Source organism: Engraulis encrasicolus, chromosome 12 (genome assembly GCF_034702125.1).
Source record: "Engraulis encrasicolus isolate BLACKSEA-1 chromosome 12, IST_EnEncr_1.0, whole genome shotgun sequence".
Taxonomy (NCBI): Eukaryota; Metazoa; Chordata; class Actinopteri; order Clupeiformes; family Engraulidae; genus Engraulis; species Engraulis encrasicolus.
The window spans coordinates 24,246,339-24,262,061 of NC_085868.1; the positions used below are offsets into that span (position 1 = coordinate 24,246,339).

The following is a 15,723-nucleotide window of genomic DNA, read 5'->3' on the forward strand; positions in this document are numbered from 1 at the left end:
ACAATGCATTTAGGGGACAACAACCACCAAGGTCCATGACAGATATGTTAATATACAGTGGCAAGACCCTCATCTCCAAAAATGCTCCTATATTAAAGTGATGCAACAAAACACATTTTTTAAAGGCCTGTGACATTCAAACATCACATTAACAATTGCACTGAAAAGCTTATTTCAAGACGAGAGATACACAGCAGTTCTGAAACGCAACACAACAGGAAAGATTCAGGCACACAGAGGCCCATACTTTGTGACCAACAACTTGCATTTTCACATTGGTACATGTGCCTGACCACGAGCATGTAGGCCTACACACACACACACACACACACACACACCACAGTCTAGGTCAAAAGATCATACAGCAGAATAGGCCTACATTTGCTACATTTATACATGTCAGTTTTAATTCCGAATTAATAATTCCAAATTAAATAGTTCTCTCGAATGTACTTTGATCTTTTATTTAATTCCGAATTAAGAAGTGTTTACATGACAATTTCAAAGCAGAATTAAGATTTATTCAGAATTAAAGTCAGTTAATTGGGAATTAAATGTCTCATGTAAACGTAGCAATTGACACATGAAAACAGCAAATTTGCTACAATAGTGAATGACTATAGGCCCAACAACAGAAGCGCATTTATGCATTTACAGCATCTGGGCATGTTCTGCTCTGTGGGAGAGGTCATTCTGGCCAATTTCAACATCCCAAAGAAGGGGCATTTTGTTTTCAGCCCTTACCGAGATCCTGGCATGCCAACTCAGGGCATGGTTTGTCAACAGTGTTTGAAACATCTTAACATACTCCAATTTGGCTGGAATTTTCCTTTAAGTGGAAACCAGATGTGGGAAGCGCAGGGTCCAAACCTCTCCTTTAAATTGAATTTACTGTTGCTAGCTTCTAATGATCTTCTCTAGCTTGGCTATCATCAGGGCTGGCCTGGGGGAGAAATAGGGACCGGGCACTTTTGGCTTGAAAGGCTCCCTCATAATTAGCGGTGCAGAACTGACTCACCGGTGGGACCCGCACCCTTGTGGGCCCCTATTTTCAGAAATGTAAAAATAATAATCAATTTTTTACATTTCTGGAAATAGGGGCCCACGAGGGTGCAGGGCCCACTGGGAAATGCCCGGTATGCCGGGTGGCCAGTCCAGCCCTGGCTATCACGACTGCACTGCTCACCGTCTGATATACCAACTCAAGTGGTGAGCTTTTTTTAACGTCTTTATCAAGAGGCTCTGTATGCCACTGGGTGAAGCTAAAAGCATTCAGACAATCCCCCCGTATATATTTAAAATTGAACATCACCAGTGATTGTAGCTCACTCACTTGTGTCATCACATGGAAGTGGAAACCAAATCACTGTGTGTCTCGTCTTCTATTATATACACTGGCATTGAAGTAATGCCATTGCACCGAAGTGAAAATTTTTATTTTCGTTGGTCACCTTTCTCAAGGCAAGTTGAAGAGGCATCGTTATAGGAAGAAAGACTTTCTGAGTTGCTTACAGTATACTCTCCTACTCCCATATTTTTGGTTACATGTAAAAGTATGACAGCCATGAGATATGACTCCAAACTGCCCACTCCTCCCTTTAATATACAGGAGTTGTCCTATTGTTGATGTGCTGTAACACTGGTGACTTTGTCCTACGCCCTTTTTGGGAAAGGGTGCCATCTACCTATTGAATTCTAAATATCTCAGCCTCCGAAGCACATACAAACACAAAATGAGTTGCGCTTCAAAGCTAGAGTTTTTTGCCTTAGAATGTGTTCATTCAGCTCTAACTTATCCACATTTTTAGTAAAACAGCTCAAATCTCAAGAACCTGAATGCAGCGTATATGTGTCTCCAGGACACAATGGGTTAACAGAACTAGGGTCAGCCTAAGGGCCAGGATGAGCAGAAAAACCTTTCGGAATGAAATTCCAGAGTCATTTAACCGATGACAATGTTTTTTGTGCATTACAGCTGTAACCACCGAAGCCCTCCACACCATTTTTCTGGCATCCATGTTGCAATTTAGTACAGTACAAGACACTTTTTAGACCAAAACATTACGACTGCAAAGTATGAACGCTACAAATAGCAAGGTCAGCACTTGGAAGGCTTAGATTATCTCCCGAGAGAGAGGCCCCATGGCGAGGGATATAGTAGCACCATGATGTCATTGGCACAGTGATGGCAGAGATACCAGAGTGAGAACTGGTGACCATGCACATAGTCCAGAAATGGCTTTCAGCTGATCATTGGTTGAAGAGGTTTTGATTTGAAGTACAGTTGTTGTGAAACGGACACACAAGCACGCACTTATGCACACACACACGCGCGCGCACACACACACACAAACACTCACACGCACACACACAAACTCTTATAGTATATGTGCTGCCAAAGTAAGCGCACATACACACAGGTCTCTGAAACTAAGTAACAGACTTACTGATACTCCTGGACACTTTGATGGTAACTTTGTCTTGGCCACCCAGCACAGGTGACACTATGTACACTTTATTTTTGGTGTGTGTGTGTGTGTGTGTGTGTGTGTGTGTGTGTGTGTGTGTGTGTGTGTGTGTGTGAGAGAGAGAGAGAGTGTGTGTGTGTAGTGACACAGGGGGCGACACCCCCCCCCCCATCCTTTTTCCAAGGAATACTATGGACATTGTACTAGGCAGAGAGACTATGGACACTCCTGGACACTTTATGAACACTTTGTCTTGGCTTCTATGTGCCACTTGGCTAAGGCACATGTTAACACTGTGGACTTTTACACTTTATATTTGGTGTGTGTGTGTGTGTGTGTGTGTGTGTGTGTGTGTGTGTGTGTGTGTGTGTGTGTGTGTGTGTGTTAGAGAGAGATGCCTTGGCAAAATGTATGCAACAGTAAGCTATATATGATTATTTTATGTGTAAATATGTGTATTATGTCTTGTGGGTAATGTCTTTATTTATGTGTGTATGCTACTTGGCACCTTAATTTCCCTCTGGGATCAATAAACGATACTCTACTCTACTCTCTACTCTAGACATAGAGGCATACCTTTAAATAGTCATACCATGTGGCTCAATGTCCCGTTCACATCAGCACAGACAACACACACAAACACCCACACACAACAACAACAGCTTTGAGTTGGATCAGAGACTGGAGATTAGTCAAGGAACAATTGTTCTTGTTCTGCCAATTAGGCCGAATCTCTCTCTCTCACACTCACACACACACACACACACACACACACACACACACACACACACACACACACACACACACAAACACACTGCCAGCCAGCCAGCAGCTTCAGGCAAGATCAGAGATTAGCCTCCTTCACCGTGACGTCAGACAAGTTCTGTTTTGAAGTGAAGCAGGCGAATACAGCTACCGCTTTTAGGCAGAAGCATGCCTGAAGCATGTCGATGTTAGCTTATACCTGTTTCGAAATGCTTTGAAATGTTCCGTGTGTGGTCGAAGGTGTCTGACATCACGTGAAAAACGCCCATGGGGACCCAGGTTCAAATCCGGGCTGGGTCATTAGCCAACTCTAACCCATTTTTCTCTCTCCACTGTTTGCCGTCTGCTCTTCACTTCACTGTTGAAATGAAAACCATAAAACATATACGTAAAATAGGGCCCGTTAGATGGGAAACACATGATCCGCCTCGTCTGTCCTCTTCATCTTCTGCCTCACAATTAAAGTCCAATGTGTCATTCACACCACACAGTCAGCCAGATCAGTGAGCCAGATGAGCCAGTCAGCCAGATCAGTGAGCCAGATGAGCCAGTCAGCCAGCCAGCGAGCAGCTTTTGAGTTCCAGCAGAGACTTGACCGAAGACACTTGCTCTGCCTTGTCTTCCTCCTTCATCTTCTGTCTCACATGAAGACCAATCTCTCATTCACACCACAACAGTATGTGTATAGATGGGCTTTTTTTCTGCTACAGGACATTGTGTCACCTTGTGCAGAAACGTCTGCTCCTCTTACACACATCACACGGTCAGCCAGACAAGCTTTGAGCTCGACGTCAGCTTTGAGATCAGACCGAGGACACTTGAAGACCAATCTCTCATTCACACCACACCAGTATGTGTATAGATGTTTTTTTCCGCACAGGACACAGTGTCACGTCTGCCCCTCTGCTCTTCTCACACACATCACACGGTCAGCCAGACAGCTTTGAGCTCGACATCAGCTTTCGAGATCAGACCGAGGACACTTGGTCTCCGTCGTCCAGCCTCTTCATCTGCAGCGTTCCCGACAGCGTGTCCGAGTCCAGCAGCTCCACCACGCTGTAGGGGGCGCAGTCCTCCAGGCCCAGCTTGCCGCACGCCCAGCCGCAGAAGCCCTTCTCCAGGTCGCGCACGGCCAGCCACCACTCGGCGAACGCCCAGGACAGCTGCGTCACGGCGGCGTACACGCCCATGCACAGCGACAGCGCCACGATGAGGAACGGGTAGGTGAGGATCAGCACGGGGCACAGCGTCACCTTGTGCAGGAACGTCCGTTCCTCGTTGTACACCAGGAAGACGTTGTACCTGGAGTCATAGTGTATGGAGTAGACACAGGACACACATTAGTTTCAGGCTTACGAGAGTTTCAGGCAAATCATAACTTTGCAGAATAAAATCAAAGTTGCAACATCGCCGTCCTGAGGCGTCTACATGAACTGCATCCTGGTAGTGACTTGGAAGTCATTTACACGTATGTACTGTACTGTATGTGGATATCTCTACACACAGATATATTTTTTATCACTACATGTTGTTTAAAAAAAACAAACTTGTCTTTGTGACAAGTGCATTTTAGACCTCTAAAAGGGATATTTTTGAAACCAGAGTTTTCAAAGGAGACTTCTAAAACTGTATTTAGATGTAAACGAGAGTCCAAAATGGATGTGTTTTCAAAAATATCCATATACATGTAAAAAACAAAACAAAAAAAGCTTCTTATTTCTACATAGCATGGCAGTACCAGGTGAGCGTGCCGTAGTAAAACGAGGTGATGAAGGAGAGGACGAAGACCACAGGGAGACAGGAGAGGCTCCAGAGCACCACGTGAGGGCCCTGTGTGGGGCCTACGGTGCAGGCCCTCCTCCTGGCAGCCAGGGCTCCGCCTGCAGCCGCCGCGTCCTCCTCACACTCAGCGTCCAGCCGCTCCTTAGAGCGCGCCATCTCCCGCAGCTCCTTGTCCGTGAGGCTGACGTGGATGTCCACCATCTGGCCCTTGCGCTTGCCCCGCGTGATGGTGCCCGTCAGGGTCACGTAGCGGCTGTCCGGGCCCGGGGGCGTGCTCCACGACGTCTCTGCGGACGGATAACCAACCAGAGACGAGGGTTGAGGATAACTTGCATTACACTGCACCAGGGCTCTAAATTAACACCAGCCAACCAGCCAAATGCTGGTGAGATGTCAGTTTGGCTGGTAAAAAAGGACCAACTTACGAGCCACTTTGTCCCATTATTGAGTGTGTGTTTGGCTAGTAAGATTAACATCTATTAGCCGTTTTAGCCAGTGATGAAAAATGTTAATTTAGAGCCCTGCACTGCACTACATTGTAATTACACTGCATTATTACCAGGGGTGGACAAATTCTGGATTGAGAAAGTGAAAGTCATGGCAAGCTCCACACTTTTGATGATGAGCGGATGACCGACCAGAGGGAGGGGTTAGAGCAGTGGTTCTCAACCTTTTTTGAACAAACGCCCCCTTGACCTCATCATTAGCCTCCCAACCACCCCTAGACCTCATCATTAGCCTCCCAACACCCCCTTGACCTCATCATAAGCCTGCCATGACCCCCTCCCATTAAAAAGTGAAATGGACTAATGCATCCCAATGTCAATTGAGCACTAACAAACCCTTACATTGGGCAAAATTGGAGAAACAGGCCCTTGAGGAATGTGGGGATATCTGACTTTTCAAAGACACTTAAGCCATCGATGGCACTTTCTCAGTTAGATAATAAGCCTTTAATTTATTTTGCATGGGATTTAAGAAAAATAAAATACCCACCCTCACACAACTAAACCCAAACACTCAACAGGCCTCTATGTGCTTTCGGTCACATGCCTAGAAATGTGCTCTTGTGATGTTCAGCCTTCCCTTTTTTTCTTTCTCTCTCTCTCTCTCTCTCTCTCTCTCTCTCTAACCCCTGTTTCACCTTGTGTGCCCAAAATAAGCATGTCTTGCCAGTCTTCTCTCCTTGATCCTGTTTTCATTACCGACAAGGCAGCAAGAAAAGAGGGTGCTGCAGATTACCCTAAAACACTGCTTCAGACTGAGACCTTGAGTTGCACTGAAGTAGACAGTGTGGTGGAGTGTTAATAATAATAATAATAATAATAATAATAATAATAATAATAATAATAATAATAATAATAATACCTTCGTTTTATATAGCGCCTCTCAAAATACCCAAGGTCGCTTTACATAAAATCAGTGTAGGTGTGTGTAGGTGTGTGCTTGTGGACACTAGAAGTCAAAGGCCTCCAAAACGAGATGGGTTTTAAGGTGTTGTTGGTGGCCAGTTAAGAGGCATTTTGAATGTGGCTGGGTAGGTTGTTCCAGTGGAGTGGGGCAGCCGAATGAAAGGCTCTGTCACTGGTGGCCTGGTAGTGAGTGTTGTGTTGATCTGCTTATTATGCCACTGTCTACACTTTTTCTATTACCACTGAACAATGAAAATAAGAATAAAATGTCTACTTTAGAGGGTTTTTTTAAACTGCAAAGGCACTTAGACAAAATTGTCTCGCAGGTTGCCACCCCAGGAGAAAGCCAAAGAAATAGCAGTTCAAAAGTCTTTTGAGTAGAACTACAATTGGCTCAGCTGTAAATGACTGCACCAGATGGTGATGTTCACATTTGGAAATGGTATTATGAATGACCATATAACTACCATATTAGGCCAACAATAAACTAAGCAACTGCAACTATGCACAATATAAACATACGTGATTTGGGTTACCAGAAAATACTGAAACACACTGGATTACTCCATTTTCTCATACACAGGATGTATAAACAATACATTTCCTTCCTTCCCCTGCCGTGGTTGATAAGACAAACACATTGTTCTGTAGAGCTACTCATAGACACAAGCCATACCTTCCTCAGCAATGTCGCCGGTACCACTGCCCCCCTCGCCAGAGACCCCCTCCACTACATCCGCGTCCTGCTCCCCTGCGTCCGAGCGGTACACGATGATGGACTCCATTTGGTCCTTCTTCTTCTTTCTCTTCCTCCGTGTCGCCGTGCCACATTCCTCTTCTGTCGACGACGACCTCGTCTGGGGTGCCATGGCAGCATGGTTTCCCACCGGGGCACTTTCCTCTTGCTCCTGCTCCATGCCGGCTGGATTCAGTGCCGCACGGGTCACACCCCACCCTGGTCACTCCTGTACTGGTTTCGGGGAGCTGCTGGCAAGTATTACTCGCACCTAAGCTCCTCCTTTCCAAGTACCACAGCAGCACAGCACAACACACCACTCGTGCCCCGTGTGCTCGTGCCCCCGGGGAATGAAACGCTCAGAAGTGTTCCAGGTATGCAGGAGAAAGCCAATAATCCCTCCGATATATCGCGCTCTCCCAAGTTTTAAATCCAATGATGGCGAACCGACAAAATCAATCTATTTGGAAGGACACAACACCTGCAAGCACCAATGGCACGGAATCCCAATTCTTCACCCGGTTTAGTAGGAATCGCGCGAGTCTGAAATCAGATCGAAGCGCACGCTATTGCAAGACTGACGATACAACGTCTTTAATACGGTGACCTCTTTCCATCGTCTTTACGCGCAAGTCTCCTTCAAAACGTTACCGAAAAACAGTTACACGTGCATGCCGAGACTAGTATCTGAACAATACCCATCCTAAGTAGCCTCTTTCCCTCCGCCCATTCGCTTCACAGTCGGCCAATTGGGAGAAAACGCAAAGGCACCGACACAGCCTTCTGACACACAAACCGACATACAGCTCCCCTAGCAGTGCGCTTCGCTTGACTCTGCCTAGCAACCGACACTCTCCAAAAAGTTGATATTTGTAAGCGCACACTGCACATACAAGCACACGTCACTACAGAATGAAATCAATGATTCATATGCCCCAAGGGCTTAACACAATCTGCAACTGCATGGGTATTTGTTTTAATTATGTATTGAACATGAATAAGGTCAGCAGTGCTACTGTACCTCACAAGTTAAGAAACACTGAATCTCACCAAGCATAAACCTTTTTACCATTTTATTTAACACAGATTTGAAATATGATACAATTTGTAGAAATATTTACACTCTTAAATTACATAAAAAGTGTACCTCAAAAATGAGCACACAGATGATGAAGTCTTGCTGTTCCCAACACAATATGTCGCTTCCCAGTCTAACAAATGCAAATTGAATTCAAAACCCACTACAGATGTAGCCTGGGCCAGCCCATACCGCCTGAAGTCATGATAGCCAAGCTACGACAAGCACACCTTGTGTTACAAATAGAAGCATTTACTAAAAGTTAGTTTTTAACAAATCAAAGGCAAAATCAAGGCACTGGTTCCCATGTCGCCTTTGCCTGGCTAATCTGAATTTCAGTTTTGTGATGATACAATGCCCCTGGTTATTACAGTTTGGATTTGGGGCCCATAATCTCTCTCAGGGTGTCTGTGTTTTCGCCTTCTGGGGCCTCTGGCCAGGAACTGTGGTCTGGAGAAGAAGAAGAAAAAGAAGAGAGCAGAGTTTGTGGGAAAAAAAACTTACCAAGAGAGGGAGGAAGGCCTTACATAAAATTGTGTACAATTGGCTGACCATAATAACATGGTTACATTGCATGCATAACACAAGCCTTTAAATGATGCCAAGAGAGAATATCAATTGAAGAAAAGCAATGTTAAAGAGCATTCTTTGACTCTCATTGAAACAAATTTACACTGTAACATGTTATATGACATTACCTACATATGAGTTGAGAGACTACAACATAATACATAAGCAGCTTTTGTGCTACAGTACATGACATTTTGAATACTGCCAACCAAAGGTGTTGGTTTGGCTTGGAAAGTGATGGGGACATTAATATGGTTAATTGTCCAGGTTTGCATTATATTTGTGAAAAAGTAGTGGGGGCAAGGGGTATGGGCATGTTCCCGCCATCCACACCTAAAATTACACCCATGCTGTCAACATATCGCTGCACAACACTTGTAGTTATGGTGTGGTTTCTGCTCACCTGGGATTTCCCACATGGAGTGGTAGAGGCTTTGGCCAGCATCGACTTTAAGGGTCTCCCCAGAGATGAAGGAGGCAGCCGGGGACAGGAGGAAACACACTGCTGGGGAAATCTGCAGAAATAAACAAAATTAATGTTTAGGTTAAACAGGAATAAATAAAGACATGCAGGTTATTAAACATGACATTTCAATGCAAAATAGAATCTAGAAATGTGGGAAATCACTGCAAAGTGATAGGCCTAGATTTGTTGCATCGATTATTTTTTTTAGTGATTGACGCGTTTTGCCATTACTTGATCAGGGGTTCTACCATTACCAATGTGCAGATTCCACACTTTTTTTTTGTTTTTAAACAAAATGATAGCACCTGGATGGTGTCTGTGCATAGGAACTTCATGTCAAGGCAAGTCAGCTTTTATTGTCACTTTCTTCATATGCGCAGCACAAGTCATACAAGTAAAAATAAATTACGTTTACGTTTCGTTCACCACAACACGATTTCCTCATATTGTAGAAGTTCAGTGGGAACTTTTATGACTATTTATTGTTATTAATATATAAATGGAAACTCAAGAGTGTTCACCTCCTCTGGTACTCCCAATCTTTTCGCCGGACTGAAGCGTCCGGCTCTTTTGAAGATTCCTGGGCCAAGGTCTTTATAGTTTTCCATTGCTGTTTTTGAAATGATGGTGCCCTATATTGCACATACGAGAAACATGTGTTGTTATACCATGAGCACAGGCTATATGGCTGGATATTAGGGGATTTTAACATAGTTTACACACTGGTTAAATACGTATATAAACACATTCATCAGTCAATATAATGCAGCCATTACATAGTATTTACCAAATTTTGTTCTCACAAACACACTTTTATACTTAATGTATTGTAAGCATAATTTAAAAGAATTGGCCATGGACACTAGCTACCTATAGTACAATCTTTATATATATTTCAAAAAAAAAAAAAAATCTTAGCCCAGCCCAGCCCAGTTTTGCACTGATAAAGGTCTGAGGACCGAAACATTTGTAATGCACCCCCACTTGGTAACACTTTATTTTATTTTTGTTTAAGTTGATGGATTAAACACCTATCCTGCATCGGCAACTCCTGGTGTGCGAGTTCTCTTCCTCCTCCTGTGTTCTACAATACCCAGAACCCACACACCCACAACGCCTTGAGTAATTGACGCGACACCCTTCCTGACCTACCTTAGCCCAGCCTTTGCCACATAGAAAATGTGAAAAGTTTGACAACTCAATACTATCTATGGCAGTGGTTGAAACCCAGCAGCTGTAAATGAAGACACGTATTTCCTTACCGGAGCAACAGAGTTGACCCTAATTCCATTGGAGGCCCACTCTATAGCCAGACTCTTAGTCAGGTTGTCAACAGCTGCTCTAGCTGCTCCTGTGTGCCTTTGGGAGAGAAATGACGAGAGATCAATACAGGCGATACTCAAGTTGGAAATTCCTGCATTTGGAAGTTACATTTTTTTAACATTTGGCAATAAAATGACTATTTTACAACTCAGTCATTGTATATAGCCGCTACAGCAATACTGCCTTAACTAGTGCACAAACTACAGGAAATTAATTTTGTTGTATGTACTGTACAAGCGCAGATAAGGACTTCAACAGCAGCAGAAGGCATTCTCAGCCTCAGATATGAAAATGTCTTCTTGCGCTGTGTGCCAGTGCACACTACAGACTACCACAAATTAGTTGAGATCAAAACAGCTGATATACTGTAGTGGGATGGGATGGTTGGTTTTGTTATGAATAAAAATGGTTGCACACTGTTCTTTAGCCAAGATGTCAAACTGAGTGAAATTGTGTGAGGTATTAGGAAAAAACTACAATTTAAAGAGGCACTAGGTAGGATGACGTGGCATGCCTGTCTCAAAATCTACACCGTAATGAAAAAATGCTGCTCAAATAAACTCGTAGTGAGACTGATCATCCCAGAATGATAGCAGTTGATACAAATTTGAATATGGTATGTAAAGCGATGTTTTCAAATGATAAGTGTTTCCCACGACGTTCACTTACTAAAGACTCACATAAGCGTCGGCTGAGTCGGGACCGTGATTAATTTAACTTTTAAACCTACCTGGAGCCCCTTTAAAGGCAGAAATTCAAAAAGTGACGCCGTCTTCAACTACAGGATACATATCCACACATAAAGCCCATTGAAAAGGGAACACAAATCCATGCTTTCACTTACGCCATGCCAGGAAAGCCCTTCCACATGTCTGCAATAATGTTGACAATGACACCTCCATGGTCCTTCATCCATGCGTCATACACTGGGAAGGCAAAGAATAACCCCCAACAATTGGTTGATCATGACCTCCGTGTTGTTATTTTGAGTTGTGAGTTGAAGTTCCAAGTGTTTTATTAGTCACACAGGCCACATTTTATATGTAGCGAAATGAAAAATGTCACTCCCTTTGTGCTTTCATAAAATATGCAAATAGATATTAATTAGCATAACTACTAAATCATGACATTAAAAAATAACTATTGGGGAAAAAAACCTATGTGAACGCTTGTTCAAGAATATTCCGAGTTTAGCACTCTCACTGCATGTGGGTAAAAACTCTCTCTCAGTCTTTCAGTCCTTGTAAAATTTCTTGCATAGGCCCACTGTATTATCGCATTAGTGCAGCATCCACACACACAATATATTATCAGAAGTATTTGTTCACCTGCCTTGACTCACATATGAACACATATACATATGAACAGTTAATGCACAGTCTAGATATGGTTGCAGCCTAGGGGACCCCACCTGTCAGGGTACCCCCGATTGGACAGAAGTGAAAAAATGCAGAATTGTGACAAGATGCAATATAGAAATAACTCATCTGTCGTGTTAAGTGAAGTTTGTAGATATGCCCTGTGTCTCAATCCACGCACTGGTGCACTTCAGGCACTGTGTGTACCTAGGGCGCTCACACTGAAAATTTCAGTTGAGCCAGTGCACTGAAAGTGCCAGGATGATCCCCTAACAATGGCGGAAAAATGCAGTGCTTGAGTGATGGGCCGTGTCTCAAATGCCGCACTTGTGCACTTCGGCCACTGTTTTTCAGTGCCTAGGGCGCTCACGCTGAAAGTTTCATTTGACCCAGTGCACTGAAAGTGCCAGGATGATCCCCTAACAATGGCGGAAAATGCAGTGCTTGAATGATGGGCTGAATCTCAAATGGTGTACTTGTGCACTTCAGTGTCCATGTTTCAGTGTGTATGCCGTATTAGTTACGCACTGAAACATAGTGCCTGAAGTGCACAAGTGCGCCATTTGAGATCCAGCCATGGACACTGCACGCACTAAACGGCGGCCATGTTGACAATGACACGGAGGAAATGTGGCATTCAGTTCAGTAGAAGAGTTTGGTCAACAGTCTCCTAATTCTGTAAGTAATGTTGATGGGACACCTTTTCATGCCAACCAAAGTATTGTATGTGTGATTGTTGTCCTTTGGGCTGAAGGACATGGAAATACAAGCACCAGACGCTGTGCATTGTAAACAGTAGCCAACTCATATTTTTGCGAGCTAATGCCATGCTCAGCAGTCACTTCCAGCGAGGGCACAGTGCATAGTGCTCAAATGTTTCCACGACACTATGTACTAAAGACCTCAGTGCACTGTGTGCACTGTGCACCGACTGTCAGTGCACTGACAAAAGTGCGTCATTTGAGACATAGCCATGGACACTGCACGCACTAAACGGCCGCCATGTTGACAATGAAAAGGAGGAAACGTGGCATTCAGTTCAGTTGAAGAGGTTGGTCAACAGTCTCCTAATTCTGTAAGTAATGTTTATGGGACAGCAACCTTTTCATGCCATCCCAAGTATTGTATTTGTGATTGTTGCCCTTTGGGGTGAAGAAAATGTAAATAAAAGCACCAGACGCTGCGCATTGTAAACAGTAGCCAACCAAAATTTTGACAAGCTAATGCCATGCTCAGCAGTCACTTCCAGCGAGGGCACAGTGCATAGTGCTCAAATGTTTCCACGACACTATGTACTAAAGACCCCAGTGCACTGACATAAGTGCGTGATTTGAGACATAGGGATGGTATCCTTAATTCCTAGCTCCTGATATGACACTATGTAAATTTGTTGCGAAATTTGGCTCCATCGGACCCCACAGCAACCTGTAGCCTAGGTGCCCAGGCCATCTTAATCCGGCCCTGCATATGAACTTAGTAGGTCTTGATGCGTGAACCAACCTTCTTTAGAGCAAAGGAATGTCCCGGTGAGATTGGTGTCAATCACTGCCTTCCAGCCTTTTGAAGTCATATTGGCAACAGGACTCGTAAACTGCCCACCTCCATTATTAACCAAGAAATCAATTTTCCCATGAAGCTTCAGAGTTGAAGCCATTAGGTTTTTTACCTGCCAAAAGTACAATGGGGGTTACAATGATAGGATCTGGTTATGTAACACTCTTGAAATGCAAAAGATAAAATGTATGAGTCAGTCCAGTGCCACTATGTAACCACGTTTTATTATGTGTCAAATGTGTCAGCATAGAATCCCTGCCCTCTGATTGTGGCAGGAAGGTAGGCATTGTTTTTCAAAGTGGAGCCCGTCCGGAGACCCCTGGGGGGTCCGTGGCAGGTTGGTAGGAAAAGTATAGCACAAGATACAAAACTGAACAATGGAGCATAATACCAGAGATTGTCATCGTTATTACTATATTCCAGTGGGACACTGCCTACATTATGTGCACGGAAAAAAAGCAATAGGGCATATGGCACGATGTAAAGGGGGCCTTGGCTGGCATTATATTGGGGGACCTTATGAAGAAACCCTGGGCTAAGGTAATGTGTGAATCTATCACTATTCTAATAAGAACCATAACGTGCTTGTTCTCACCTCTTCCTCGTTTCGGATATTGCATTGTATCGGCGTTACTTTTGCTGGGTTAGATGAGGGGATCTTGTGCGACAGGTCATTTGCGGTCACTTGCAGCCGCTCAAGTTTACGTGAGGATATGACAACATTGCAACCTAGTGAAATAATGAAGGGTGAAATAACAGCAAGGTTGGCATCCCCAACACTACCTTAATCAGAGTGTTTTTTCACTTTAACGAAAATAGATTTTCATACTAAATTACATTCTCATTTATAGAGCACCACATTTTGAGGAGGGTAGAACTTTGAACTGCAGCAGCACCCAGTCGTCATTGCATGCATTAGTAGGGTAAAGTTCGATGTGTGGAAAATCGATGTCTGTTGAATGATTTTGATTTCGGGGGGATCCTTACCTAAACCCAGCAGCTCGGACGCTATTGCTTTTCCAATACCTGTTCCACCACCCGTTACAATAGCAACTTTGTGATTAAAAAGTCCAGCTTTGAAAACACTGGAGGCCGCCATGTTGGTGCGCTTCTGACGATCACGTGGCGTGACGTCACCTGTGACTGCCCAATGAGAGCCACTCCCATCAGTTTACCTGAAATATCCCTTATTTCTGAATGATACATATTGACACAACCAGAGATTTATATTAGGAAGAACTTTGAATCCACCCCAAAGCCATTAAGACTGCACTCCTCATGGGCTCTTTCCACCTTTTACATTACATTTTGTCTTATTCATTTTCATTTCATTATTCCAATTTATTTTTACTCGTTTTATTATTTTGTATTGTCTTAATCGTCACTGTATGTCTCTGATTATACCCTGGGTATACTAAAAAAACCCATCAGTTCCTGGATGAAACATGTAGAACTAGCATTCTCAAGTATAAAATAATAATAAAAAAAAAATCTATGTAGCACAGAAGTTTAGATTGCATTTGACCAGTCTCCAATCTGCAGTTCAACTAAAACATTTGAATCAGACAATATTCTCTCACACAAACTACTGGTGTGCATTTACAACATTTCAGCAGCATCCCATCAAAGGCACAGGTACAAATCCAATATTTCCCCCCTTCATCCTGACTTGGGGAGTCAGTTTCTAAAAATGAGACATAGCTGTAGAAACTTCATCGTAAAGAGTCTTGTGGCATATTTTTCCATGATGCGTTTTTATTGCTCACAATTTGTATTTTAAATGTTAGATAAAAAGGTCCCATATAATCCCGATTTGTCCCAAGTCAAAGACAGAGGAAATGGGTTTGGGGCATGGTTTAGTAGGGCATTCCTCCAAACGCAAGAGAACATGTCTGTACTTGTGTGCGTCCAAGCCATGCTTGTCATCAGTGGTTAAAAATGTAGGTATACCAGGACATATGTTTAACACTGTAGCGACGATTACTAAAGCACCTTTGACTGGAAACAACTATGGTTTAGTTTAGGCCAGAGATCCACCGAGGCAGCTGATAGAAGGAAAGTGCTTTTCAAATACTTTAGCTTGTAAGAACACCTTTATCGATTTGCATCCCTTAAAAGTCATTGTAATCTCCCTTTTAGTCTGATACATGAAGGTACAAAATGATTCGTCAAATGCCTTTGAAGGACATCAGCGCAGAAAGATGGTCCACA

General features: G+C 43.5%; 2 protein-coding genes across 2 annotated transcripts; both read right to left on the reverse strand.

Annotated features, from left to right (window-relative positions):
- Positions 1 to 3,762: 3,762 nt before the first annotated feature.
- Positions 3,763 to 7,994, reverse strand: LOC134459458 (transmembrane protein 169-like). The gene is made up of 3 exons (XM_063211814.1): positions 7,104 to 7,994; positions 4,972 to 5,302; positions 3,763 to 4,535 (listed from the first exon to the last, which is right to left on the reverse strand). The coding sequence occupies exons 1-3, from the start codon at positions 7,342 to 7,344 to the stop codon at positions 4,202 to 4,204; spliced, it is 906 nt and encodes a 301-aa protein (XP_063067884.1). The 5' UTR covers positions 7,345 to 7,994; the 3' UTR covers positions 3,763 to 4,201.
- A 227-nt stretch (positions 7,995 to 8,221) lies between these two features.
- On the reverse strand, positions 8,222 to 14,631 carry pecr (peroxisomal trans-2-enoyl-CoA reductase). The gene is made up of 8 exons (XM_063211815.1): positions 14,500 to 14,631; positions 14,108 to 14,241; positions 13,459 to 13,624; positions 11,445 to 11,526; positions 10,540 to 10,636; positions 9,799 to 9,909; positions 9,215 to 9,326; positions 8,222 to 8,691 (listed from the first exon to the last, which is right to left on the reverse strand). Exons 1-8 carry the CDS (start codon positions 14,609 to 14,611, stop codon positions 8,609 to 8,611), a joined length of 897 nt encoding a protein of 298 aa, XP_063067885.1. The 5' UTR covers positions 14,612 to 14,631; the 3' UTR covers positions 8,222 to 8,608.
- Positions 14,632 to 15,723: the final 1,092 nt, after the last annotated feature.

Coding starts and splice junctions, on each gene's coding strand:
- LOC134459458 (XM_063211814.1), bottom strand. CDS start 7,344: ATGGAGCAGGAGCAAGAGGAAAGTGCCCCGGTGGGAAACCATGCTGCC. Junction 5,303..7,103: donor CGGCGACATTGCTGAGGAAG/GTATGGCTTGTG, acceptor ATCCGTCCGCAG/AGACGTCGTGGAGCACGCCC. Junction 4,536..4,971: donor TACTACGGCACGCTCACCTG/GTACTGCCATGC, acceptor CTATGACTCCAG/GTACAACGTCTTCCTGGTGT.
- pecr (XM_063211815.1), bottom strand. CDS start 14,611: ATGGCGGCCTCCAGTGTTTTCAAAGCTGGACTTTTTAATCACAAAGTT. Junction 11,527..13,458: donor ATTCCTTTGCTCTAAAGAAG/GTTGGTTCACGC, acceptor TTGCCTTCCCAG/TGTATGACGCATGGATGAAG. Junction 9,910..10,539: donor GGGTCAACTCTGTTGCTCCG/GTAAGGAAATAC, acceptor TGTGCAATATAG/GGCACCATCATTTCAAAAAC.